The sequence below is a fragment of the Melozone crissalis genome, unplaced genomic scaffold, assembly GCF_028551555.1.
Source record: "Melozone crissalis strain CALT ecotype California unplaced genomic scaffold, PUWL_Pcris_2 ptg000027l_1, whole genome shotgun sequence".
NCBI classification, from domain to species: Eukaryota; Metazoa; Chordata; class Aves; order Passeriformes; family Passerellidae; genus Melozone; species Melozone crissalis.
Window position 1 is genome coordinate 75,313,377 of NW_026535805.1, and position 25,799 is coordinate 75,339,175.

At 37.3% G+C, this 25,799-nt stretch overlaps 1 protein-coding gene across 1 annotated transcript in view; it reads left to right on the plus strand.

The window, feature by feature from the left end:
- Window positions 1-25,799, plus strand: part of PHIP (pleckstrin homology domain interacting protein) — a 109,008-nt gene that overhangs the window by 22,563 nt on the left and 60,646 nt on the right. The window contains exons 8-15 of the mRNA XM_054279370.1: window positions 4,306-4,527; window positions 5,093-5,193; window positions 12,746-12,816; window positions 13,583-13,683; window positions 13,800-13,840; window positions 14,933-15,031; window positions 17,038-17,191; window positions 18,126-18,260. Coding sequence (XP_054135345.1) covers window positions 4,306-4,527; window positions 5,093-5,193; window positions 12,746-12,816; window positions 13,583-13,683; window positions 13,800-13,840; window positions 14,933-15,031; window positions 17,038-17,191; window positions 18,126-18,260 — 924 coding nt within the window. The remainder of the gene's footprint in view (window positions 1-4,305; window positions 4,528-5,092; window positions 5,194-12,745; window positions 12,817-13,582; window positions 13,684-13,799; window positions 13,841-14,932; window positions 15,032-17,037; window positions 17,192-18,125; window positions 18,261-25,799) is intronic.

A 25,799-nucleotide genomic window follows, 5' to 3' on the forward strand; every position in this document is an offset into this window, starting at 1 on the left:
AGCTTGATTGTGTCCTTCTAACCTCATGTCAGATAGCTTGAACAATGCTGATAGAAGTACAGTTCAGGTTTCCTATTTTGCCTTGCAGTCCTAACTTCTAAAATTCTTTCAAGGCAGTTGTAAATATGATTCTCCCTTTTGCCCACATATGTCTTGCTGTGTCCCATGGGGAAATGTGTGGTTGAAGGAATGGGACACCTTGCAATGTTCTGAACAGGCTTATTTATTAGTTTACTTGTTACTTCAGGCATAGAAGAGATTAATTTTCATATTTATTTTGTTTTTTTCACCAAGCTGAATCACAGGCATTAAAATCTCATGTCCTGTGGTTTATACATGATTTACTTGCCAGGAAATAGGCTCTGTGTTGTGGATTTATTTTGTATATGACATGGCAGAATGCATGAAAGAAAAAAACTGCTGTTACTGTCAAGAGAATTCTCTCATAAAATCTAAGAGAGAAGTAGAACAACCTGGAATAAAATGGGAGATGGAGATGGGTGATATGTTTCTGCAACCCCAGAGTTTTGATGGCATTCCTTTGCTGACTGGTGTCCTGGTCTAGTTGCTTGAAAGAAAGTTCCCAGTTTAGATCATGATTACTTCAGGTGTTAAATAAAGTGGCCATAGATATTAATTGTGGTTGATGAATTTTCATTTTGGAGGGCCTAGGACTGAACAACTTATCTCTGCACTTTGAGGTGAATCCAGTCTTCTTCGGGTGGATGTTTAAGGGGTTGTTGGCAAATGGTTATATTCCGCATTTCATTAAAACCCAAGTTACTCTAGCTGGCCTCATATAGTCAGTGGATAAACAGTCATGAACTGTTGTGTTGTAATTGCATCTGTATAATGAAATGGTGTCAGTTCTTTTCAATCTAGACCACTGCAACTACTAAAGTCTCTAATGTGGTATGTAAATTTGTGTGCATCAGTGGGGAGTTGTTCTTGCCTTACATTTTTAATCTGCAGCCTTCAGTGTGATGTTAGTTAGTTGTGTTGTTTTAGATTTGTAATTGATTCTGGAAACTGCATCGTAATTGTTTCTTGTTCTACCTGACATCTGAAGGATTGAAAGCCTCTAAATTCAAGCTTTGTTCATGTTCTGTTTCAAGTTAAAAGGAAAAAAAGGTGTTCTCAGCACATTTTTGAGTCATAGTCATCTGGGAGATGTTGTCCTTGCTAGAAAGATGTTACTTCTATTTTGCCTAAAGACAGTGGAAATGGGACAGTTACCAGCTTAGTTGGTCTTTATTGTGTTCACATAGCAAGGTTGTGGTGCTGAGGGGGCTTCTGGGAGAAGTTGCCAGAAGCTTCTTCCATGTCTGGCAGAGCCAATGCCAGCTGGCTCCAAGAGACACCCGCTGCTGGCCAAGGCTCAGCACATCAGTGATGGTGGTAGTGCCACTAGGATAACGTATTTAAGGAGGAGAAGAAAAATCCCAGGGTGGTGGCTGCAGTTGGGAGAGAGGAGTGAAATAAGGGAGAGAAACAGTCCTGCAGGACCTTATCATGAGTGAAAGAAGGAAGAGGAGGAGGTGTTTCAGGTGCTGGGATAGATACTCCCTTGCAACCTGTGGGGAAGACTGTGGTGAGGTAGCTGCTCCCCTGCAGCTTGTAGAAACTTTGTGTTCTGGTTCTACTGAAAAGCATGACTTGCAGAACCCATGCACAAAAATACTGTCTTCTCTACTTCCTGCACTACTTAAATTTCTGACTGCAAAAACTTCCTTTTCTCCTCACCTTTATTTTCCTGTCTCTGCTGAGATTGTTCTTTCTAGGGAATAATAAACAGCATTGTGTAATAGTCCGTGTAAGATTTCCAAGCCAAGATTAATTTGTGTGTTGCTTGGCAGTTTCACTTCATCCCACAAGTGTGTGTAATGGTAGGAAAATGAACCAATTTTACTCCATACCGTGGTTATGCAGTCATCAATTCTCTCTTGGTGCTGAAGTTGTTTCAGGATTCACTTTTGACAGATGCTTTTTAATAGGTATATAATTTGTAGCAGTTGTGGATACAACCTTGGAAACATGAGCTGTGGTGTAAGCCAAATACCCTTGTTAGTAGAATTACAACAGTACTTTAAGAGTTTGGATTGTCCCATTCAGATCAGATAGCAACACATGAATTTGTCTGAAGTCTAATATTGATGTCTTGCCAAGGGGCTACAGAATTTATAATTTTACCTTAGCTTTTTTCTCTTTTGTTTTCTTTCCCCCTGCCTTATTTTTGCCTCATTTTCATTGTTGAGACTTGGCTGACAGTATTTTTTCTCTGCAGTGGAGATGTACAATGTGTGCCTCTATAGAGACACTATAGCCAGCTGGCAGGGAGCAGGCCCATTTTATGCTGATGTTCTTGCCTTGGTTTGCTGCTACTAAAAAGACCTCTGGGGGCCCTCCAGGTGGTATTAGGTGCCACAATTATTATTTTTTTTCCTTGCTCACCATTTTACATCTTCGTCTGTAACTGATTTCTACCTCTTCTAGTGTTGGGTCTGCCATTCCCTCCCCCTAATTTCAGGTCTCTCTAGAGCAGTGAGGCTCTTATTTGCAGTTTTACGCACCAGCAAGCACACATATCCTTCTGTCTCAGCTTCTTGGGTTTTTTGGTGGTGACTGCATTTTGAGAAGAATATGCATGTTTCTTCATCCTCCAGTCTCATATCATGGTAACAGAACCACACGAGCAGATACTATCTTTCAGACAGTTGTAACATCCTTACTGACAAACTGATGATGTACAGGTTAGATGTGTGGACTGTGAGACTGGCAGATTAGGGCATTTTCAGGTTTGAAGGGCTGTGATTAGCAACACGAGGTCCAGCTGGAGGCCAGTCACTAGTGGTGTACCACAGGCTTTGGTGCTGGGACTGGTATTCTCTCATCCTTCATTTAAGGGCCTGGGTGACAGAACAAGAGGGTGCCTTCAGTAGATGCTCAGAAGATAACAAAACCTGAGTGGTAGATACAGCATAATGTTCTAGCTGACCTTATTTGAGCAGGGAGTTTGGACTAGACCAAAGTATCTTCTCACCTCAACAGTTCTGTGATTCTGTCCTCTGCTCATTGCTGTAACTCAGACTCTGGTTGTATTCCCTGGTCTGGCACTGTGGCGGTCTAGCAGTTAAAAGAGGCAAATATGTTCCACAGAATCTCAGCATGGAAGTTTTATGCATAGGTAGAAATAGTATAGGCTGTATCATTGCTCTTCTCACCCAAGAGGCAAAAAATATAATTATGAACAAGCTTCTGTAACTATTTCCTTTGCCTAGGAGACCTGGTGGTATTTTATAAAAGGTAGATGATAGTGTTGCCATGCTTTCTGCTGTCTTTAAAGTGCAGTTGCTAGATTACAGAGGCAGATGTGCAGAGGCACTGTAAGTAGATGGAATAGGAAAAACTGGTGATATTTTATAAGGGTGGTGTCACATTGTAACCTGTAGCACCTGTGTGTGTCCAGTAGCAGCTCAGTGCTCTGGATATTATAACCCAACTTTGTATTGCTTCTAAACCTAAGTAATTGAATTAAATGTTTACAATAAACCTTGTCTGTCAGTGTGTGTGCAGTGCTCAAATGTCATGGTATTGAGCCATGGTGTGGTGCAGATGCTCAGACTTTCAGGAAGGCACAGAAATGCAATAAAAAATGAAGGAATGAGTTCTGAATTTTTTTGTTAGGGGTGGGAATTTGTTGTATACAGGCCAGTAGCTGTTAAATTTGTGTAGGAAGACCAGCAAAACTTTAGTTAAGTATGAATATGTAGATGAAACCTCTTGAATTTGTTGAGAAAGAATGATCATTTTGATGTTTCTGTGAATGTGAATATTTAAGCAGGTTTATAATAGTTGTCCTAGTAATGGAATAGCTGTTCATAAATGCTCTTTACCTAACTTATTGTGGTAAGTATGATAATGATGAGACTAGGAAGATAAGGAACATATGTGGGTATAAATAGTAGACTATACCAGTTTATAATTAACTTTCACTTTTAATGTAAATCTTTATTTTAATGTCTTGCAACAACTTCTTCATTTGTGCTGGATTTTTGGAAAAAGTGTCTTACTGAAGCATAAACCAACATGCTGTAGGATTTGTGATCTGTATTATAAATGCATCATGATTTGTATATACTGTTGAAAATCAAAGTAAACTTGTGTTTTGAATGCAGTGTGGAAAACTGTTAAAAGCATGGGTGGGAGTATCTGCATGTCACTAGTTCTGTTTTTCACTTCACTGTGCTAACTCTAGCATCAAAACTGCCAATGGTATGGTTGAAATTATTTCTACCTTACTTCTAGGGGTCAGATGATTGCCTTGTAAAAATCTGGGCAACTGATGATGGAAGGTTGTTGGCTACCCTGAGAGGGCATGCAGCTGAAATCTCTGATATGGCAGTAAACTATGAAAACACCATGATAGCTGCTGGAAGCTGTGATAAAATGATCCGGGTTTGGTGCCTTCGAACTTGTGCACCCTTAGCAGTCCTGCAGGGCCACAGTGCATCTATAACATCATTGCAGGTAGGTTTTCACTTTGCCAAAATCAGTCATGAGAATGTTCAGCATAATAGAAAGGCATGCCTGGCAAGTAAGCTTGAAGTGGGAAGGAATTTTCATGGTATGCATTGTGAAAAAACACATTTATTGTCAAAATGCCTGACCTTTGAAGAATCCCAGACATAATCCTTGTTTAAAAAAACTGCATGACACATGTGGGCAGTTCTGTTGTGAAGTACCATTTCTTTGAAGGCTGTGATTCTGAGCAGAAGTGCATTGAGTAAAAACTGCAGTCACTGGGAGTACTGTGGTTTTGTTTGCATGACTTACATGCTGTTGTGCAACTTGGTTGGTGGGGAGGGAGGAGGTACCTGGAGGGCTTTGGCAAGTAACCCAGAAGGGTTGTTCTGGAGGGAGTGACAGAGCAACATTTTGCTATTTTGGTGTTCATTCCAATCAGTTTCCCTTAAGTATGGTTTGATGCTTGACTTTTTTTTTTTTTTCCTGTTGAGATGAATTGGGGAATTCCTTAGCACATCTGGAACAGATTAACAGGAAAACTTTTCTTTTTTCTTCCTCCTTTTCCCAGTTCTCTCCACTATGCAGTGGATCAAAGAGATACTTATCTTCAACCGGGGCAGATGGAACTATATGCTTTTGGCTGTGGGATGCTGGCACCCTTAAAATAAAGTTAGTTGATATTTTATTTATTGCTACTTCTGTTTATGTGATTAAGAATGATGTACAAATATAGAAAAAAAATGTGACTAAACCAAGCTTGTCATTTTGTCATTGACTACTTCAGTATATGATTGTTGGGTATGATGTATTTCTGATGTAGCTATAGCTTGCTTGCTTATCTCTTAAAAACTAATTTGTTAATACAACATTTTGTGGAGTGATAATGTATATCTGTTAATTTCGAAAATGAGTCCACTGTTGAGGTTTTTTGTTTAATATAATGTCAAAGTTGGCACTCCGTTATTCTGATGTCATCACAATTTCAAATGAAATTAAAATTATATTAATAAAATTATTGTGATATATATTACAAAATCCACTTTTAAAGGAGACAGTAATGTCATAGTATAAATCAGGATAGAATATTTTTAATGTTTGTTGTTTCCTTAACTGCGTTACCTTTTCATAGTTGCTCTTGGCTGTAACATGGCAGAAGGCAGAATTCTTGGACAGCCGTTATTGATGGCTGAAGTTGAGCCTGAAGTTTCTGCCTTCAAAGTTACTAAAAATGTTGTCAGGACTTTTGTGCACAGTTTTTTAAAATCAACTTGCTCAGCAGATTTCAAATGTTCTTTGCTCTTTATTTTCCTTTATCACTAAAACCTATAGCTTAAAATTGGAAATAGTTGTTTTAGTAATCATCAGTGATTTAGCTCTGATGATGGGATATGTTCTTATGGATATATGTTCCTCACAGGTAAGTTCAATTTCCTTGTAGTTTTGGTAATTGCTGCTAGAATCTTTTTTTTCCAGTGTGCTGAGGTTGTGCAGAGCATGCAGGCACACTTGCATTGGTACTTTTCTAGTTGTTAGGGCCTTAACTATTTTGATGTTCCCTGGATGTTTTGTCTCTCTTTTGGAACTGTAAATGAAGCTGTGTCTCATGTTTTACTCCTCTGTTGCCTAGTGCATGCTGTAATCAAATTAAGACTCCCCTTTTTACTGAGCACAGGAGGAGATAGCTTACATGCTTATTTTTGTGTGAAGGAAAGGAGTTGCCACCACATTATTTTTCTTAAGGCTTCCTAAGTTTGAGCTCTTGTTGACAAGATGAAATTTTAGTCTCTCTGACTGGTAAACCTTTTGAGCCCACATGTTTTTTTCTTTTATCTTTCTCTTTTCTTTCTTTTCTTCTTTTCCTAAGTAAAGGTTTAGTCTATGGAATTGATTTTTGAAACTAATTCTGTCATTAGAAAATAGTGAATCCTTGAGAGTTAGGTAGATTATAATATATAAGCTGCGAGATGATTATTTAGAAACCATGAAAGTTTGAATGAATCATGGAGTTGGATGAGATTTGTCTTGAGACAAAACTTAGAGAGGGAGAAAATTGGTACCTATTATGGTAGGGGATTCTCCCATAGTGATGTATATTTGAAGAATAAAAATTGTTAGTGATGTACTCAGCAAATATTAAAGGAAGAGAAGATATTTGAGGTATGCTTTCATGTAGAAGTCATTTCAACAGATGTGATTAGACAGGGGCATAGAGAAAACAGATCAGTTGAGATGTCTTGTGCAGCACAGCAAGGAAGTGGTTTGGTAACCTAAGTCATGCCAGTGACTCGTATTGCTTAACAACAGAGTGCAGATTAAATTTTGAGACTGGAATTTTTCTACTGCTCTTACCTTCTGTTTTGGAATACTTTTTATGTTGGGTTTGAGAAGAAGAGGAAGTCATTAAGCTGTATTTCTTCAGTCTGGAAAAAAAGGAATACATGAAGATGAGTAATGTACAGTTGTGAGTGTACTGAAGAGGGAATATAATGAGGAATTGCTTGTGGGCCTTATGGTTCTAGAAGGTATCAAATGAAAGTATCAATTTTCAAAGTGGAAGGAGATGGTTCTTTACAAAACATGCAACTGAGTGACAAAACTCCTTGCCACAGGAGTATTATGCATTATATAAAGATATTAAAAGGCGTCACTGTGTGCTTTTTCTTCTTTTAGGTCTTTGTTTAAGAGAACTGTAATGTATTTGAAGTAATTGATGCTTTTTAATCCAAACTAAAACTTGATGAAAATGTCTAAATTAGAAACAAGTATGTCTTTTAGGCCTGGAGTATAATTGTGTGCCATTTGTAATACCAAAAACAGTCGGACAAACGGATGAGTCTTAATTTCTTGAATTGAACAGTAAACTAGTTTACCAAATTGTTGGTTAGGGGAAGTTTTACTTCATGTGCTAAGCTGTAAACTTTCCTGTAAACTCATGTGCTTATCATGATTATTCCAGTAAACCAAAATAAATTTTACTGGGAAACTTGCAATCCAGTGTAATTTTCCACAAGAAGGCTGCATTCCATGGCCAGTGCAGCTCAGCAATGGGTGTATATTGTCAGAGCAGTTTTCAGTGAGGTGGTTGCACTTCCTACACACTTGGATGTGGTTCTCCTCCCAGAGCTGCAGAAGTGTGGCAGGTTCCCTCTACATCCATTCAGTTATGTGCTGGGGAAAAACAAGTACCAGCAATATAAGACCATCAAGAGAAAGAAAGATGCCTGTTAATTTTTGTCATAAGGCATTTTTGCCATAATGCCATTTTTGAAGTTACATTAAAAAAATATGATGTGTAGGCCGTCTGGAAGAGAGTATCACTGGTAAGATGGGAGGTTTACCCTTCCATTTATCTATGTAGTAAAAAATACAGGCTTTCTTCTGTTCAATATTTCTGAAGAGGAGGAAAGCTGGCAGGGACAACAAAATCTTACCGTGGTTGTTCAGCCTCTGAGCTTGCTGCCCTGTGTCTTGTTCTAGTACAACTCCCACCCTCGAATGGAGAAATTGGAACTTTCAAACAAGACTTAGAGTTCTGAGTAGATCACGGGAAAGATGCTGTAAACATGTTTAAGTCAGAACTTGAATTCATGTTCCTCCTGAGCTTGACTGCAGCCTGCTCTTCAAGGATGCAATTTCTATCGGTGATGAAAATGTGTCACTAAATTATCCCATGCTTCAAATGGGGATGGGTGGTAAAGTCTTGAAATTTTAGCTGCTTTAAAGAAAAAAAAAATCAATATATCCCATGCCTGCTTTTTGTACTCAACACTTCTCGAATCACCTGGTGCCACTGGTGAGGGGCAGCCTCATGATGATCATGTGGTTGATTGATTGTCATTTCAAGATGATTGGCAGTGCCATTAGTACTTTGCTGAACTTTTTCATGGAATAGGGGAGAGGCAGAGTTTGTATTGTGTTCAGTGTGCTCTCAAAAATAATCAGTTTTATTTTTAACTACACTGTGTACTTTCTGTGGTTTTTCCTTATCTTTGCAAATGTTTATTTTGTTTCATTCTCAGATTGCAAAAATCTTGTAACTCAGCTTTGCCAACAACTCTGCTACAGTTTATATTATTTAATTAATAGTATGTCTGAAATTAGTTGTTCTCCTATTTTTTGATAGCCTTGTTAATTGAGGCATGTTCTGTGTTTGGGTCAGACATATAGCTCAGTCTGGAGATGTTAGTGACAGCTTTGTTTTGATGAACTGCAAAAGGACATATTACAATAGATTTAGTGTCACAGGATGAGAGAGACATTGGTGCAGCTGATCACAAAATTCTCAGGTTGTTCAAAGGAAAGTGAGCAACCTTGTTCACACGATTGTGTGATTAGTGTGGATGCATCTTCTTTATTGTTACAGGGGCACCTGTGTGCTCTTCTTCTTTCCTTGAAGAGATTTATGACCAGGAAGCTATCATGTCTGTCTAAAAGCAGTAAGATTCCAGGTAGAATAATTCAGTTTCCAAACAGAGGAAGACTGGTTGTTGCTGCAGGCAAGGAATTCACAGAATGTAGTCCCAACAAGATGGTAAAACAATTGAAAATTTAGGCAATCAAGTCTTACCCTGGGTTTAGTCTTCTTTTACTATTCTGGGTGGTGGTAGTAAACACAGGAGTTGAATCCTGCATCAGTTTGCAGTAGGGAGGAGTGAGAAAGTCTGCCTCATCAGAAACTAAATAGTCATGTGCTTCATTCAAGTTTAAGGGAGAATTATTATTACAACTGGTCAGTGCATCACAGTTAAATTAGTTGCACTGTGAAATATTTCCCTATATATCCTTTCAGAGGAAGACACTGAGTTTCATTTTTCTTGTGCCACCTGTTTGCATCACAAGTTTGCAGTGTTAGCCTGTTACTGACAGACCATATGAGCAAGGCAGCAGAACTGTCTCACAGATTTGAATAGAGGAGCTTGGTGTACTGCTTTTCTTCTTATCTATTTATTTTCCCATAATTTTAAAAAGATGGAAAAAAATCTCAGGAAAAACACATGCTGATTTTGACATTCCTGTTTTGGACTGGACACTGATTTCTCAATTGTCATCAGTGTGATGTGATATTTCCCATTTGCTTTATGTCATGGTTTGACGCTGGCGCAATGCCAGTGCCCCCATGAAAATACACCCTCCCTGGTGTCTGAGAGATGTGACCAGGAATAAGCAAAGCAGGCCCCCACTTAGAAATAAAGAAAAGAAAACTTTATTAACTGCACTACAACTATATGTAAAAAGGAACACACAGAAAAATGAAAACCTTCCAAAAACATTCCTCCTCCCCCCACCAAATTTCCAATACATCCATCCCTCAGATCACTAACTCCCAGTCCATTACCACCCTTTAGATAATAGATTCTCAGTTCATCAAGAGGAGAGGAGTCCTTCTTGTGCCATAGGCTTCCCCAGGAAATACCATTGAAACCTCATGTTTCCTGTCACATGTGGCACCGCCTGGAGAACATCTGCCATCGTGACCTCTTCCTTCCATGCCCAGTGCTCTCACCACTGCCCATGGACCAGAGCTGCTTCTAGGGTTGTCCTTTTAAGGATGCTTTGTCCCATTCCAAAAAGAGCACAGTCTCACCTTCAGGACACCTGTCTCCCCCAAATTTCACCTCCTGGGCCCATGGGGTCTCAACACTGAACAGTGGCTCAGAGAGGCTCTGAGCCATTGCCTCTCCCTGGATGCAGTCTCTGTGTCACAGGAAACATGGTTCTGTCCATGGCTATAACAAGAAAAGTCCAGCCAAGCCACTCCATCATCTCTTCCCACCTAAGATTCTTCTCTACTCTTCCAACATCCTTCACTTGCACAGACCTTCACACTTACCCATTTCCTTCTTCCATTTCATCTCTATCTCTCTTCTAGGAAAGGTTAATGTTCTGCAAAGTTTTCATTGTCCAAAAAAGGGTTAAAAGCTCGGGCTCTGCCTGCCCAGATCTCCCACAGTGGCCGGGCACCTTCTCGCTGCATCCCCCACCCCTTCTCCTTCTCAGCAGCACAGCCGGCACATGTTAAGAGTTTCAAGGGAGCAGGCACAGGCTGTTCTCTCCCTCTCTCTCTCTATCTCTCTCTCTCTCTCTCTCTCCCCTGGGAGGAGCTGCCCGATGCCTCCTGGTGCTTCTCCCACCCTTCCATCCTCGGGGCCTCTCTGTCCAAGGCCCTGGCCTACCTCACCCAGCCGCATGGCCTCCCCTCCCCTGCTCAGCCAGCAGCTGGGCCGGGGCAGGGGTCTGAACTCTTTCCCCAGCTGGAACCCAAGAGAGCTTCCCCTGGGAGTGCTCTGCTTTTAACCCCTGTATTCTCAGAGGCATATTCATGTCCCCAATGGCCACACCAGGTGCCAATATGCAAATCTGAATACCTATTGGCTTGACCACAGCATATCCCAGAAAACTTATTTCCTCTCAAACCACAACACTTTATTATGCAGAAGGCACTTGATGTTAAAGGGGCTGGTAATATATCACAATTCAGATATGCTGAACTTTTTTCATTAACTTGTGAATGAAGACTTAAGTTAGAGAGATTATATCACACAACTTCACATCTGTGAAGAAGTCTTGCTTTAACTACTACATGACCAGAGTTTGGCTAGTCTGCATGTTAGATTAATAAACTAATAAAACACTTAATAAACACATTGAAAATATATTTAAAGTGAAACACTTTAATGATCCTGGAGAGAACCAGCTTTTGTCGCCTTTCCACACTTCACAAAAATACTGATTGCCCAACTCATTTTGCAATCTGCTGTATTATAGAAAAGTGCTGTAATCTCTTGTCTCCTAATGCCTAAAATAGCACACATTGGAGAGATGCAAGTTTGAGAATTTAAATTGATTTTCTGAACTAGGATGTAAGTGCATACTTTCTCTATTTTGTAGCTGTCCTAATGCCAAAGGCAGAGTTCACAAACAACAGTGGAAGAAAATAACAGCCTATTTATTTACATTTGTTCCAAGTTATGTAAACTGCATATTGAATTGTTTGATAGTTCTTGTTAGTATATCAGTTAAGGAACATTTCAACTGTTTTGTAGGAAAGATCTTTGTCTTGTTTAGTGTATCTTGTGAAGTTTTCTTGTCACAAATCTGCATGGAGTTACCTTAAAACTCCTGCAGGAAAGGTCACAGAAACAGCCTATATTGAATGGATAATTTGGAGAAAGAGTCCTTAACAGGTACTGCTGATGTTTATTACTTTGTGTTATGCATAAACATCACCAAGGTTTAATGCTTATTACTTTTTTTGAGATAGCAATAACTGATTAGTGGAGAAAGATCTTTTATGCATCTGCCTTCAGGTGAAATGAATTATCCAGGCCATTTTGCTTTTAAAAGAGAACATTTTGGATAAGTTCTGAATATGCATTCTTTTGTGTTAGAGCAGATCTTTAGTGATGACACTTGTGGGTGTAGTGCTGCTGTTCTCTCGTAAGTTAATTCTTTGAGGGAAGATTGCAGATGGCATACTGTGCAAGACCACCTACTGGTTTGAGGTTGCTGTAATGCATGAACAGAATTGAAATAATGATTGAAGAACTTGATCTGGTTTGTTTTGGTTTTACACATCCTTAAAGTGCTAGGTTCACTGAAGCTTTAGTTTTGCTTGCACATCAGATTCTGAAATGCCTAGAGAAAAGTGAGGGCCATAAAGTAAAATCTCTTACAAACTTCAGTCTTTGTCCTGACATTTTGGGTACTGTTTGAAACTAACCTACAAGGATATATGTCATTTGAATAAACTCTTATATTCTAATACCATGAAAAACTCCAAATTTATTTAAATTTCTTTGATATCCTTGTCTGTATAGAACACCCAGCTCTGTTTCTCTCTAGTCAAAGCAAGCATATGCCACAGGAGAAAACCAGGACGCCCAGTGGTTTAAAACTGAACATCATGGGAAACTGGCTCAGTTCTGCCTTACTGATAACTTCAGGAGAGTGTTTTGTGTAGCAATATCAGAAGGAAATGGGATTTAAGTTACGTTACAACTCTTGTTGATGCGTGGATTACTTAGTCCATCTGGATGTCTTAGTTTCCTAAAGATCAGATCATGAAGCATAGTCACACAAAATTGTTTATAAATGGGCAGCCATCTGTTCCTTCATATTTAATTTTATCCTTCTGTCCTTTATTTCTAAGATACTGACTCGTTTCTTGAAACTCTATTAGGAAATTATTTAACTGGGTTTTTTTTGGTTTTTTTATTTGTAGTCCAAGGCCAACGAAGTTTACAGAACGTCCTCGTCCTGGAGTCCAAATGATCTGTTCTTCTTTTAGTGCTGGTAAACAACTTCTTTTTTCCTCCTCTCCTTGTATCTGTGTAGGAAGTCATTTGAAGTAGATAATAAAGTACAGTACAGTTACTGTAGCATATTTCATTTTAATGAGATGGATTTAAGTGGCTGTTAAAAGACCCCAAATATTTAGAATATAAATTCAGAATTTATGCATTAATACTTGCTTCTACAGAAATTCCTAGAAACAGTTAAACATGAAATGTTGTAAGTAAGTCTCTTGTGACTGCAAGTCTTTTCAGAACAGGATAGATATATACCTTTTTTGCAGAATAATTAGGAGAGTCAGCTTTATCTGAGGTGTAATATGTGGGGATTTGTACAAGAAGGGGCTGATTACAGAGTTCTCACAGTCTGGGTTTCATTGATTCTAGAGCTGGTAACTGAAGAATGCTACATAAATAATTGGATAAAATATCAAAATGTACTGGAGCTCTAGTTCCGTTTGATTTTTTTTAAGAGGGAGGCTTCTAAGGGCTTAGCTGTAAGCAAATTATTCTGGTTAGCTAATCTTTCGGATACATCTGCTGATGCATATTTACTGACAGCAAATGTGAGGTAATTCAGCTCCAGTTAAACTTTGGAGTTTCTAAATCTTGTTTTGACTTAAAGGTCAGTTACAGACATAGTTGAAATGAGATAAAACTATAAATTTCAGAGAATAAATTGAAATATTTGATGTTACATCCCTTTGATAATATTGTAATAACAGTAGATTGCCTTTTTTTAAGACTTATCTGTTTGTTTTTCTCAGGTGGAATGTTTTTGGCCACTGGGAGTACAGATCACATCATTAGGGTTTATTTCTTTGGATCAGGTCAGCCAGAGAAGATATCAGAGTTGGAGTTTCATACTGTAAATACATTTTTTAAAATTACATATGTACTTGATTAAAGTAATAATTTGGATAAAAGGGGATAACTTGGAGAAATTTGATTTCTTTTTTCTTTTTCTGCTCTTTTTTTATATAGGACAAAGTTGACAGCATTCAGTTTTCTAATAGTAGTAGCAGGTAAGCACACTATTCAGAGCTAGCTTTTTGACCTTGTAGACATTTTTAAATACCAGTTTCCAGGGAGTGTTATTTAGAAAAAGAGCTTTATTTTGAGTTTCATCCAGTAAAATTGTCTATAACTCTTGGAGTCTCACTGTTTCTTTTTAATGGTACTCCTTAGTTTCACAGTTTTTTCATTGTAATGATTGAAGTATTTTGAATTTGCTAAAATTATGAGTATAAAAATACTTGGAACTTCTTCCTGAGAAATATGTGTGTGTATATATATATTCACATATCATATACATGTACTTTTAGATATATTTTAATGTGTAAACCTTTTTGCAGTTAAGTGACTGCTGCATACACAGAAATTATCAAACTAGATCTAACAATGTGTTGTTTAGCTAGCTTAATGCTTTTTTTAATGTTTCACTTTAAGTTCTGAATGTTGGATATGAAGGATGCTCAAGAAAATGGTTTGGTTTATTATGAAGCATCTGACACTTTACCTATTTGATGTTCTAATGTACACTTTTATCATGACACAAATAGTTGTAAACCAAGCTTCACCCACCTCTTTCTCCTCCTCCTACCCCTGAAACTCTAAAAGGGTGATGAAAAGGATGGGAGAGAAACTCAGCCTGGGAAACACTTCTTCATATAAATATCATAATACTTACTCTGTGTACAATGCAAACTTACTGGGAATAGGTTTTGTTTTAAATCATGTCTGCACTTCTACTGGCAGGGTTCTCCTCTTGACCTGGTGTTACAGGGTCTGTCCCTTGGAAAGTTCATTGGGTTGTGCTGTCCCTCTGCCAGTGCAGTGTCATAACTCAGCAAGGTGCACCAAAAGTCATGGAACAGTTAGTTTGGAAGGGGCTCAGGATAGGGAAACAGATTTGACCTTTTAGAGGCCTTCAATTTTTTTGCTGGTATGGGAAGTTTTTTTTACCTCAAACCATTTGTACAGCATTCTGATACTGTTTGGATTTCTTAATCGTACCTTCTGGTTTTGAATTCTAATGTCTGGGACTTCAATTTTCAGGTGTCTTTTCTGTCCAGATCTGCCTTTGATCTCTGAGTAACTTTTCCCCCTTTTGTTAGATTTGTGAGTGGAAGCCGTGATGGAACAGCACGAATCTGGCAATTTAAGCGAAGGGAATGGAAAAGCATTTTGTTAGATATGGCTACTCGCCCAGCAGGGTAAGTGATGTAAAATGTTCTGCTATCATATAGATTCTTGAGGGCCTTTGATATAATTTGCTGACTTAGTAAAAAAAAAAAAATTAAAAAGACAGTGAGAGAAAAGAAAAGAAAAAGAGACAGCTTAAATTGTTATTGCTTAAAGGCACAGTATGCTTATCTAGCTCTTGAAATACAGCTAAAATAAATATTTGACTACATATTCAGCTGAGAAAATTAGCTTGTCTGATAATAGTGCCACTAGTATTTTGATTAGATTAAAACAATAAAAGATAATCAAAACCCATTGAAGGTCAGATTTATATGTTTTTTTCACATAGACATTTATTTCTGGAGCAAGAAAACCAGGGCAGGTCTCTTCTTGAGACTGCTCACATTTCAGTATTATTTACAGATATTATGGAACATGCATGCCCAGAAAAGCAGTATTGGGTCCTTTTCATACAATATGCCAGAGCAAAGAAATTGCTGGCTCTGTAAGGGTTTTGTGTTTGTTAAAGCAATCTGTGTTTACAAGAGTTTGTAGGTATGGGAAACTTCTGTACACTTGAACAAGCAACAAAAAATGCTTGAAGATGGATTATGACTTCCTAGGAATTGTGGCTTGCACCTTTTTATTTTGGCATGAAGATATTTTCCAGTTGGCATAAATTAAAAAGATTTATAACAGGTTTAAGGAATAAACCTTTTTCCCCTTACTGAGTGCTTTGAAGGATATTTAGTCGAAAAAAAATTATAATGGTTTCAGGAGTAATGTGTGGTAAGATACCTAAAAGACCAAGAGAGAGATGGAAGAGAAGGCTAAATAAACTGAAATTTAGTTAGATGTTTGGATCAGACATTATCTCTTCAGTTTTGGACAGATGCAACCAAACATAAGTTATCAAACTGTTGGAAAAGAGTGTATAAAATGCTTCTACTTTGATAACAGACTGAGTTACTCTTAGTAAAAATTCTCAGTTTTAACTAATACTAATACTGGGCATTGTGGTCATAAATGCTGAATCTATCTGAGAAACTGAAATGCTCTTTTTGTAAAACACTATAGCAGAATTCTGTTTTATCCTTTTGGTGAGAGGAATAAGTGCAGTTCCAAATTTGATCTTTTCTGCACAAGAACAGTTTTATCAAAAAATGAAATCGCTGCTCTGAAAGGAAAGAGTGAATTCAGCTTATAAAGCCTGCTGGGTTTTGCATTGAATCTAGAAGGGAATTTGGCTATAACTACACTTTCTATTATTGAGTTTTACAATGCATACTATTGTGTAATGTGTTGTTGTGCTTACTATATGGAAGATTCTGTATTTTGTCTGCCTACTTAGTGGTCACATGCTATTGTTGCATTTGGTTGATGTTTTCATAGAAGTAAATGTGCTAGAGAATTCAAGGATAATTAGTCTTTAAATCATACCACCAAAATGTAATTTTTGAGTATTCTGGTATATTATATTATAGATTACTGTTGTTTGGGTTTCATGCAAGATTAAGTGCCATTATTACCAATAGTAAAATGATGCCAGGGTAGTGGTGTAGTTCTAAATATTGCCTGAGAATTTAGATAATCTAAAGGAATAGAATACTTCTCTCCATATTAAGAACTACTTGTTACAAATATTCTTTAGGACAATTTGCTGTTACTTAATTACAACAATTACTTTACATTTTTTACTTTACAACAATTTGCTGTTGATTAATTTGGATTTTTGTTCTTTAGATGTCACAAAAAATACTGTGGCTATCAATTTAAGTAAATTAGGTCATGTATCAGAGGACATTTTCTGGAAGATCCTTTAGTCATTGTTTAAGTATCTACAATTCTTTGTGATTGTATGTGTGCATTATAGAAAACATCTTTAATTTCTCTAGTTTCTCAGGAAATATTTTAATTTCTCAGGAAATATTCTTAAAAATACAGCAAAATACAGAAATATTTCACTTGTTAACATTGTTAAACTATTTTGGTAAAGTGTAGTATTACACTGAATTTTTTTACTTTTTTGTTTTAGACAAAGTTGTCAAGGAGTTGAAGATAAAATCACAAAGCTGAAAGTGACCATGGTGGCATGGGACCGCCATGACAACTCTGTTATAACTGCAGTCAATAATATGACTCTGAAAGTCTGGAATTCCTTCACTGGACAGCTCATTCACATTCTCATGGTAAGGTGTACCATCTTGATTTATCAATCTTGAATGCAAAATTTATTTATACATTATCAACATTCCTCCTTATGGTTTCTCCTGTCTGAAAACTGCCATGACAGATGTTTCCAGATAACTGAAGTGTGATAGAGATGTCTGTCAGCTGCTTATTCGAAAATAAAAGCTTAAAGTTGCAAGTAACCACTGCTGTTCAAGATGTCTGAAACTAATTTTGGACATTTTGGTTTGTTCTGATGTTTTTTTTTAATGGAGTTCTATCTTGAAGGAGAGAAGGAAGCGGTTGGCTTTTTAATCTTTATTTAATGTGATGTTTTAAAATACTGTTAATGGGTAAATTTGCCCTCTTTAACCAGTGACACTTCTTCAATCTAATCATTCCATGAGTACAAAAATTTGTCTTCTAAGTAAAATAAATCAACCATTTTACTAATGTCTGACACTTGTTTTGTAATTGAGAAAATGGTTAACTCTAGGTAACTTGATACTCTGCTTAGACATGGAAATACTTAATGCAAATCTCTGAAATATAGCAAGATGAAAGATGTTTTCCTCTACCTTTAAGTTATATATTTCATCCTTTATGAGTTTAAATTAAATTTCTAACTGATACTCTGCTAAAAAAATGGAAATTTGTGGAATATTAAGACCTCAAGATACCAAGTATTGTGGACACTAATCTTTTTTAAATCCTGGTGAAAGTGTTGGGATGTACTTGTGAAGGTGACATACTTGACAAACTACTTAGGAAGGTAAAATTGCAACTGGAAAGAAAAGAGAGTAATCCACTACTAGCAAAAATAAAGTGTGGTTAAAGTAGTTTTTTGCTGGGTATTTCATAGGTTAATGAGGCAACTGCTAGTGTTACCATATTGAGTCCTTGGGTAATATGTGAGACAATACTCTTCTCATTCTGCTGTGTCTTTGTTTTCAGGGACATGAAGATGAAGTGTTTGTGCTTGAACCTCACCCATTTGATCCAAGAGTTCTCTTCTCTGCTGGACATGATGGAAATGTCATAGTTTGGGATTTGGCAAGAGGGGTCAAAATCCGGTCTTACTTCAACATGGTAATTATTGTGCTTTATACAAATATGCCAAAGCAATCATTCTAAACCTTCTGCTTTTAGTACATTTTTATGTAGGCCATCTTGAAGTATGATTTATGTATAGAGGAAGATCCTGCATCTGGTGAAGTCACGAGAAATTCCTTTTCAGTTCAGTGGGGCAAAGAGTAAATCTGTAAAATGTTAAAAATTGTTTCTTTGGCTCTATTTCATAGTGTTTTATTTTTGTATGCTTGATCCACACAAAATTGGAATGTTAGTTACATTGTCAGAGATCGTGTGTAAGAGGCAGGGTGACAAAGACCCTCCTCTTGTGCTTTTTTCCTGCCTGGGGAGCCAAGGTAGAACTTGGTTTATTTTTGCATTACTAATTCTTAATCTGGCTAAAGCTGTTCAGGAGTCTCCTGATCTCATACAAGGTTGTTGTAAGTTGCCTTGGCCCATTGGATGGAATACTGTCAGTCTTTCTGTGTAGACTTCCCCACAGGCAGGTTTCAAATTTGGTCTGTTCTGCACTAGACTAATTCTCCTGCAAGATGAGTGCAATAGGTTTTTCATCTGTTTCTCAACATTAAGTGGGTCTTTGTACATACCTTTTTCCTCAAAAAGGTAATGATGTGTTGTGCAATTCAGACTTTGTCTCATAGACAAAATTACAAAAGCCTTTGTAGAATAGCCACAATAATTTGGAATGCTTGAGAATAGACAGATGGGCTTCAGCTGTAGTGGAATGGCAGATGTGGAGAACAGCATAAAGAAAATGATCTGAAGAAGAGGCCTATGATAGATAGTCACAAAAAGATAAGGGACATGTAGAAATGAACTCAAGCCAGGAAGGTCACTGAACCTAAAGAAAGATTTTGAGATGTGCATTACAGTAGAGTTCATAAGGTCTTAGAGAAAATTCATCCAGTCTTAATCAGAGAGTGCAACATAGATTCCTTCAGCAATGGCCTGGGTTGTGGAGTATACTCTTTGCAGTGATTTCTGTAACTGAGCTTATGAAGGATCCAGGACAATCATATTGGAGCTATGAGCATGCATCTTCATTACTTGGTGCTATTCACTGTTGCCAGTTGAGGTGTATGTTCTCATTTCATGGTTAGCTTGCATTTCCAGTTCTACTTACAATGGATATATGATGGTTTTCATGGAGTTTAGGTCAGAAGAGTCTGAGCTAATCTGCTCTTTTTAAACCAAGTCCATTTAAGAGCTATCAGAGTCTAAATTACTGGTGCCTTTGATAATAAGCAGCCTCCAAAACACTGAAATATTTGTGTCAAGAGTGCCATGCAACATAAGCACCTAAAAAGGTAGTAGTCACATACATTTTAATATCTTTGGAGTCAGAGACATTTGTAGACAATCAGAAGATCTCAGCAGCTAGTAACCTGTGCTTTATGCTAGAAACTAATATGAGAAAGTGTGCCTGCTGTGTGAGGTGAGGGGAATTGTAAATCTGACAATCAGTTCATCTCAAACCAAGGAATTAGACTGTATGAGCCAGGTATGCCAGAGAGGCATCTCTCTATGGACTTAATATTTCACCACTGTGTTCGATGCTTTAAAAGATGTGGGTGGAATTCAGGTTTTCTTAGGTGATGGGTGGCAGGCAGAGGACATTGTGCAGTCACCTCTGCAGAGCTGCAAAATTTAAGTGCTCTGGTTTGCAACAGTGAGATAAATGAATCCATACAGAGCTGCCAGTCTTCTGTTTCCTAAATGGCAAATGAAAAATCTCTCATTATCATTGCCTGGTCTGTGGTACCAGAAGTAGCACTTAGTGATTTTCTCATAATAAAAGTTCCTTAAAAAATGTTGCAGAACTTGGGGGAGTTGGTTGAATTAGCAAAATCATAGATGACTGTTAGATTAATGTTGGTCCAGTCCATCTATCCTGGATTAATTGCTTTGTACATCTGAAGCCTTGTGGCAAATCCCTAAAGTAGAGTTGGGTTTTTTAAAATTACTTTCCACCCTGCCCCAAATGCCTTCATTGTCAACATGAAAAAACCTAAACAAACAAACAAAATCCCCCAAAAATTAAAAAAAAAAACCAAAACAAAAAAAACCAAAAAGGAAACAAAACATCAAGGGATGCAAGCAGTGTCAATCTTAATTCTTTTATCCAGTCAGTGAATATGAAATTGCAAAGAAAATCATAGTAACCAAATATACTGTTTGTTTTGTATTTAACTTAAACTTTGATTCCTCCATTTATTTATTCCTTGCTGGTTGCAATTTGGTCCCACTAGGTGACTCTGGTGGTCCTGCAGAACATCCTTTCCCAGGTTTTTAAACTGAAGATTTGCTATGAAATTAATTGTCATAATTGTGGTTAATTTGAAGCATCTTTGGTCTGTTTGAAGCATCTTTGGTGTGTTTGCCAGATTTTGGTCTTTATCATTAACAGTCACCCCACACTGTCACATGGGGTACTGTCAGTAAGTATATATATGCTTTATATATTTCATGTTTTCACCTGTAGTCTTCATTTCATTTGGTCTAGTTGTGTAAATATTGCATAACTTGGTGTTGGAGTCCATGGACATTCAGAACTGGTTTAATTCAGTGACTTGAGTCCCCTACACTCAGGGGTGTTTTCAATATGCCAGAGAGTGCAATTTGTCATAGAAATATCAAGAGTGTGAGATGGTTAAAGCATTTTAGGCAATTTTGACATTTAGCAAGATGATGAGATGGTTTTAAATTGCATATGTAAATGTAGGTGTTTGGTTTTTGGCCTGTGCCATATTCACACCAGGCCTGACTTAGTACAGCTGCTAATGAAGAATGTGCTCTTGGTGCAATATTAGGGCAGTTTTATCTGCAGTATTTCCCAGGTACAAAGAAGCATTCTGAAGAAACAGGGTAATAATTCTTAAGTGGTTCCTTTAGCCAACTGTTTCAGAGTTTATGTATTTCACAAAAACAGTGCTGTTGCTACACAAAAGCAGTGCAGATTCTTGTAAATGTTTAAATTGTAGTTTATTTTGCTGAAGAATGTATGAGCTGTAGGTGTCTTTATGGACGATCAAGGGGAAAAATACACTGAATGGTAGGCTGTCTGGTGAAAGCAGCTGCATGATAATGTACATAAAGATGTATTTGAGAGGCAGTCCCTTACTCAAAGCTGCAGTGAGGCATCTGGATCCCTTGAGTGGTAAGGCATGTTTCCAACAACTGAGGGAGGTCCTTGCTTTCCTAAAGGAGCCTGCAGGAGCAAGTGGCACTCATTTTTTGGGATAACCTTGGCTGTTGGAGTCAGGAAATGGTAGACCTAGATTCTGTTACATCCTCAGTAGTGAAGCACTCAATTCAACATCTGCTTATTCAGGAGAGCATCTTGGCTATAAATGCCCTAGTCAGGACTTCTTCCCAATTTTCCCAAATTATGCTGCTATGGAGAGAACTGAACCTGTAGCCTGTGCATTAGGTACTGGCTAGTTTTCTTGGGTATACAAATCATTCTAGGTAAATTAGAAAGTGGTGGAAATTCTTTGCTTTCAGGCAAGCTTTGGTATTTACAGGATTCCTGTTCCATCAGGTGAAAAATAGGAAGTGTACACCACTCAGTTCTTGTCATAGCATTTATTTTCTTTCAGGTGTTCCCACCAAGTTACTTCCTAGTAGATCTGACACTGTTGGTTTGTTAGAAATTCCAGGGTTGACACTTGATGTGTGCTGCAGCTTAGTCCTTAGGCTTTAGACAGGAGTTTCTCAATGCTGAGAACATATGAAGGCAAAAAACCCTACAGGGACAAAATATTTCAGATGTAAACGGAGATGTCTGGTAATGTTAGGTGGATGCACAGGTCTTTGGTTTGGTGATTGGGTTTTTGTTGGTATTATAATTTAGACATTAAATATTGGTGTTCCTTGAGTGTGACCCTAAATAGGTTTGTGGTGTTATGGTGCTGCCCTTGATTGTTACTTAGGCAGTTTCACTTAAGCACACTTTCCTCTAAGAAGTAGCTCTTGGGATGGCTCTGTTTATTCAGACTGCTTGCAAAAAGCAGTTTGTCTGGGGCCTTGGAGTATAGGTTTCTCCTGATAGTTCTTGTCCCATGAGTAGGCTGCCTTGGGAAAGAATATTGAGAGAAGTTTCCTAAAAGATTTTAGAATATGTACAAGCCTGTAGTTCTGTTCTTTATCTTTTTCTATTTGCTTGGGATTGGGTTTGGTTTTGTTTTGTTGTTTTTTGTATGGGTTTTTTTTTGTTGTTGTTTTCTTTTTTCTTTAGGTTGTTTTTAAATTTTTTTTTAAAGAAGAATTTGGTTTATAGCATAATTTTATGAACAGTTGCAGGAACATATGGTGACTCCTATTACTTTAAAATATGTTTTTGAAAGTATGAAGGCTGTACTACAGTAGCAAGAATGAAAGATTAGGGGAGAGCAGGCATTTTTAAAATTTTTTTCACTATAGAATATTGGAATTCTTACTGTGGCTTTGAATGTCATTGCTTTACCTGAATCTGATACCTGACTAGGCAGATTCTGTAGGTAGGCATTGCAATTACTGAAACAGGAGGCCTGTGTTTTGATAAAGACAAGCCTTATGGTGTTTAACAAGTCTTTGTGTAATGTAAAAATTAATCAAGTGGGAATATTGAAGCCTTTAAAGAAAAAAAATATTCTGGACAACAGATTTAAAAAAAAATACTCAAAGAGAACTAACCACAAAAGATCTTTCATGGCTAGGTGTTGTTCTGCTGTCTTACTTGATTGACTCTCATTGTGAGTGGCTTCTTTGAGAAGGCAGGCTCAGCTGTAGCCAGCAGTCAGCGTTCTTATGTCTGACATATGTGTGCCTTGGGTGCCTCCTGTGAGCCTGACAGCCTGTCAAGGTCGGCCTTTTGCTTATTTGTAATCTTAATGTGTTGCCAGTTGTGAAGTGTTTGTCTGGACTGATTCTTGTGACATTACCTCAGTGCTGAGAGAGTCTTTCTGAGCAGTGTTTGTGTTAGGGTATCCTTAACACGCTCTGGGTGGTAGTTCTGGGACTCCTTGGAACTCAGGGCTAAGATGGCCGTAGCTCTTTCATTGTACTGTGAGGAATGCTTTGAAATACTGATATGAAAAGATTTTTTTTTAAAATTTGGTATTAAATTCACAGATCCAAGTACTTCAAAATCCCCCTACCTTTGTGACTATCTGAGTTGCTGAAAGGCTAAGCCACCCTAGCCTTTGACACTTACACATCACAGTGTGTATATCTCTAACTGTTGAGAATTATATGATGAGTCTTTTTCTAAATGCCAAAGCACATTTCATGAGCGCATATAGAAATACCAAGGGTGTTTCAGAAATGCATTACAATTTGAATTAGAGACTGGTCATTTGAAGCAACCTTCTGATTCTTTTGGAGGAGAAGGAAGAAAAAGAAAAATTCTAACTGAACCTGCTCTTCCCCTTTCCCACTTCTAGCTTCCTTTGAAATGACAAGTAACTCAGTTAGATTTGTGGAAGAAAAGCTTTAATCTCCCCCAGAAACACCACTGTTCTCCTCTGTGTAAATGCTTACTCTCCACTTAGTATATACTGCTTGCCCTGGAAACCATATTGGTAGTTCAAAATCAGCAGTGTAACTCTTAGCGCTTGAATTGGTATTTGTCATTCTTATGCCCTCTGTCCCAGCTTTATGGAGATGGTCAGGAAATTGAAGTAATACAAAATAAACTTTTAAAATGGCAAGGCCTGAGGGGCAGGCTGACATGCTTGTTGCATCGCTACTGGAGAAGATACAGGCCACAGTTCTGTTTCCTGGCTGTTTCTGAAAGACTCTGATCCTGGAGCTAAGGTATACTCTTTCACTGAGACTTAGAAGGACAACAATGTCTTTGGTAGCTGCAGTTGGTGTAAGGTAGGATGAGACTTCTTGTCCTAGGTCCTAGGGGAAAAAATAGTTATTTTTAATTTTTTTATTTAACTAGGGCATATTTTGTTCTAAGGCTCTATATCAGAATTCTATCTGTTTTCTTCATTTCTAGGCAGTGTTCTATTACAAGCTCATGATGAATGGTCCCACACTTTCATTTAAAATGCATTAGTTACATTTTATGTAAATAGACATTGTATACAGATCTAGAAAGCTTGTGACATGTAATTTACATGTGTTCTTTATAATATGTTTTAATTTTTAACAGATTATGAAACCTAAACCTTAAATATGAACATTTTTAAAGCAAAGTAAGAATTTACACACTTTTGTGTTTACTTAAAAAGGTTTAAGAGCTTGTTCAAAGATTTGGTTAGTGTGATGAGCATAGTTTCTCCTATATGTGTCAAAAACCAAATTGAAACAGATGCAATGTAAGCAGCTGAATTGAAAAATGACAGTTTTCTAATGAGTTCAAGTTTTGCACTTGCAATTTCCATATAAATTTAGCAGCACATTATTTTGTCCAACTTCATTTATGATTGTCAGCCCAGAAGGAAATTACTTAAAATTTTAGGATAAACCTGGATTTAACTCCATTAACAAAGATGTGCTTCTTTTTGGATTTTTTTTTCTTCTTAATTAAAATCATGACAACTAAAAGAGAAATGGAGAGGAAACTTTTATTTCTGAAAGGATGAAAGAACATATTACTGGAACCTTATGTAAATAGTTACAGATCTTTTCAGCAAGATAAAGTTACATGACTTGGCATTATGTTATCACATCAAAACTTAAATGTAGTCCTTCTCTTTAACAACTGTATTAATAGGGAATAGCAACTCTAAAATTCTTGGTACTGAAAAACTCTTTAAAGAACTTAAATATGAACTATTGTTGAACATACAGTGCAACAGGTATAAGCTACTTTATCAGACCTAGCAAACTTGGAGGGCTGATTTTTTGCTGATGTTCTTGGTTGGAGTTGGAAAAGTACTGCAGAAGTTAATAATTCTTAGGGGAAAAAAACCCAAGCCAGTAAAAACCCAACCCAAACCAAATTTAAAAAAAAAGCTCAGAGCTTTGCAGCAGGGTGAAATTGTTACTGACTCTACAAACGTTTTAGTTATAGAATTATAAAATACAAACATCTCCTACTTTCAACTATAGAATTGTAAAATTTGAATGTCTTATCCTGTCTTACTAACTTGACTCATAGGTTGAGTTGGCTTCCCTAATGTAGTCTCAAATATGATGGTTCAGTGCTTGTTATCAGAGAGATGAAAATACTGAGCTGTGGTTGAGAAAGCTGGTCAGGATTTCTTAGCAAGACATGAGGACCAGGTATTTAGCATGACTGACTTAAAGTAATTGTTGTACCACAAATTCTAGAGAAATTACCCTAAAGGGGAAAATTTACCACAGCTTGTTTATGTAGTTTTCAAACCAACATGTGTTATGGTTCTCTAAGTGCTATTTAATTTTTAGTGAAAGGGTTAAATATTGGTATGTCAAAAATCACCTAATTGTAAATTAAATTTTTAACATCTATGCATCAATGTCAGGTACATGAAGTGAGACATAAACTTTACTAGATGCTTTTGAAGAGCTATGGTGGTTATGTCTGGTTATTCCTGAAGTACTGTTTGTGAAGAATAAAAG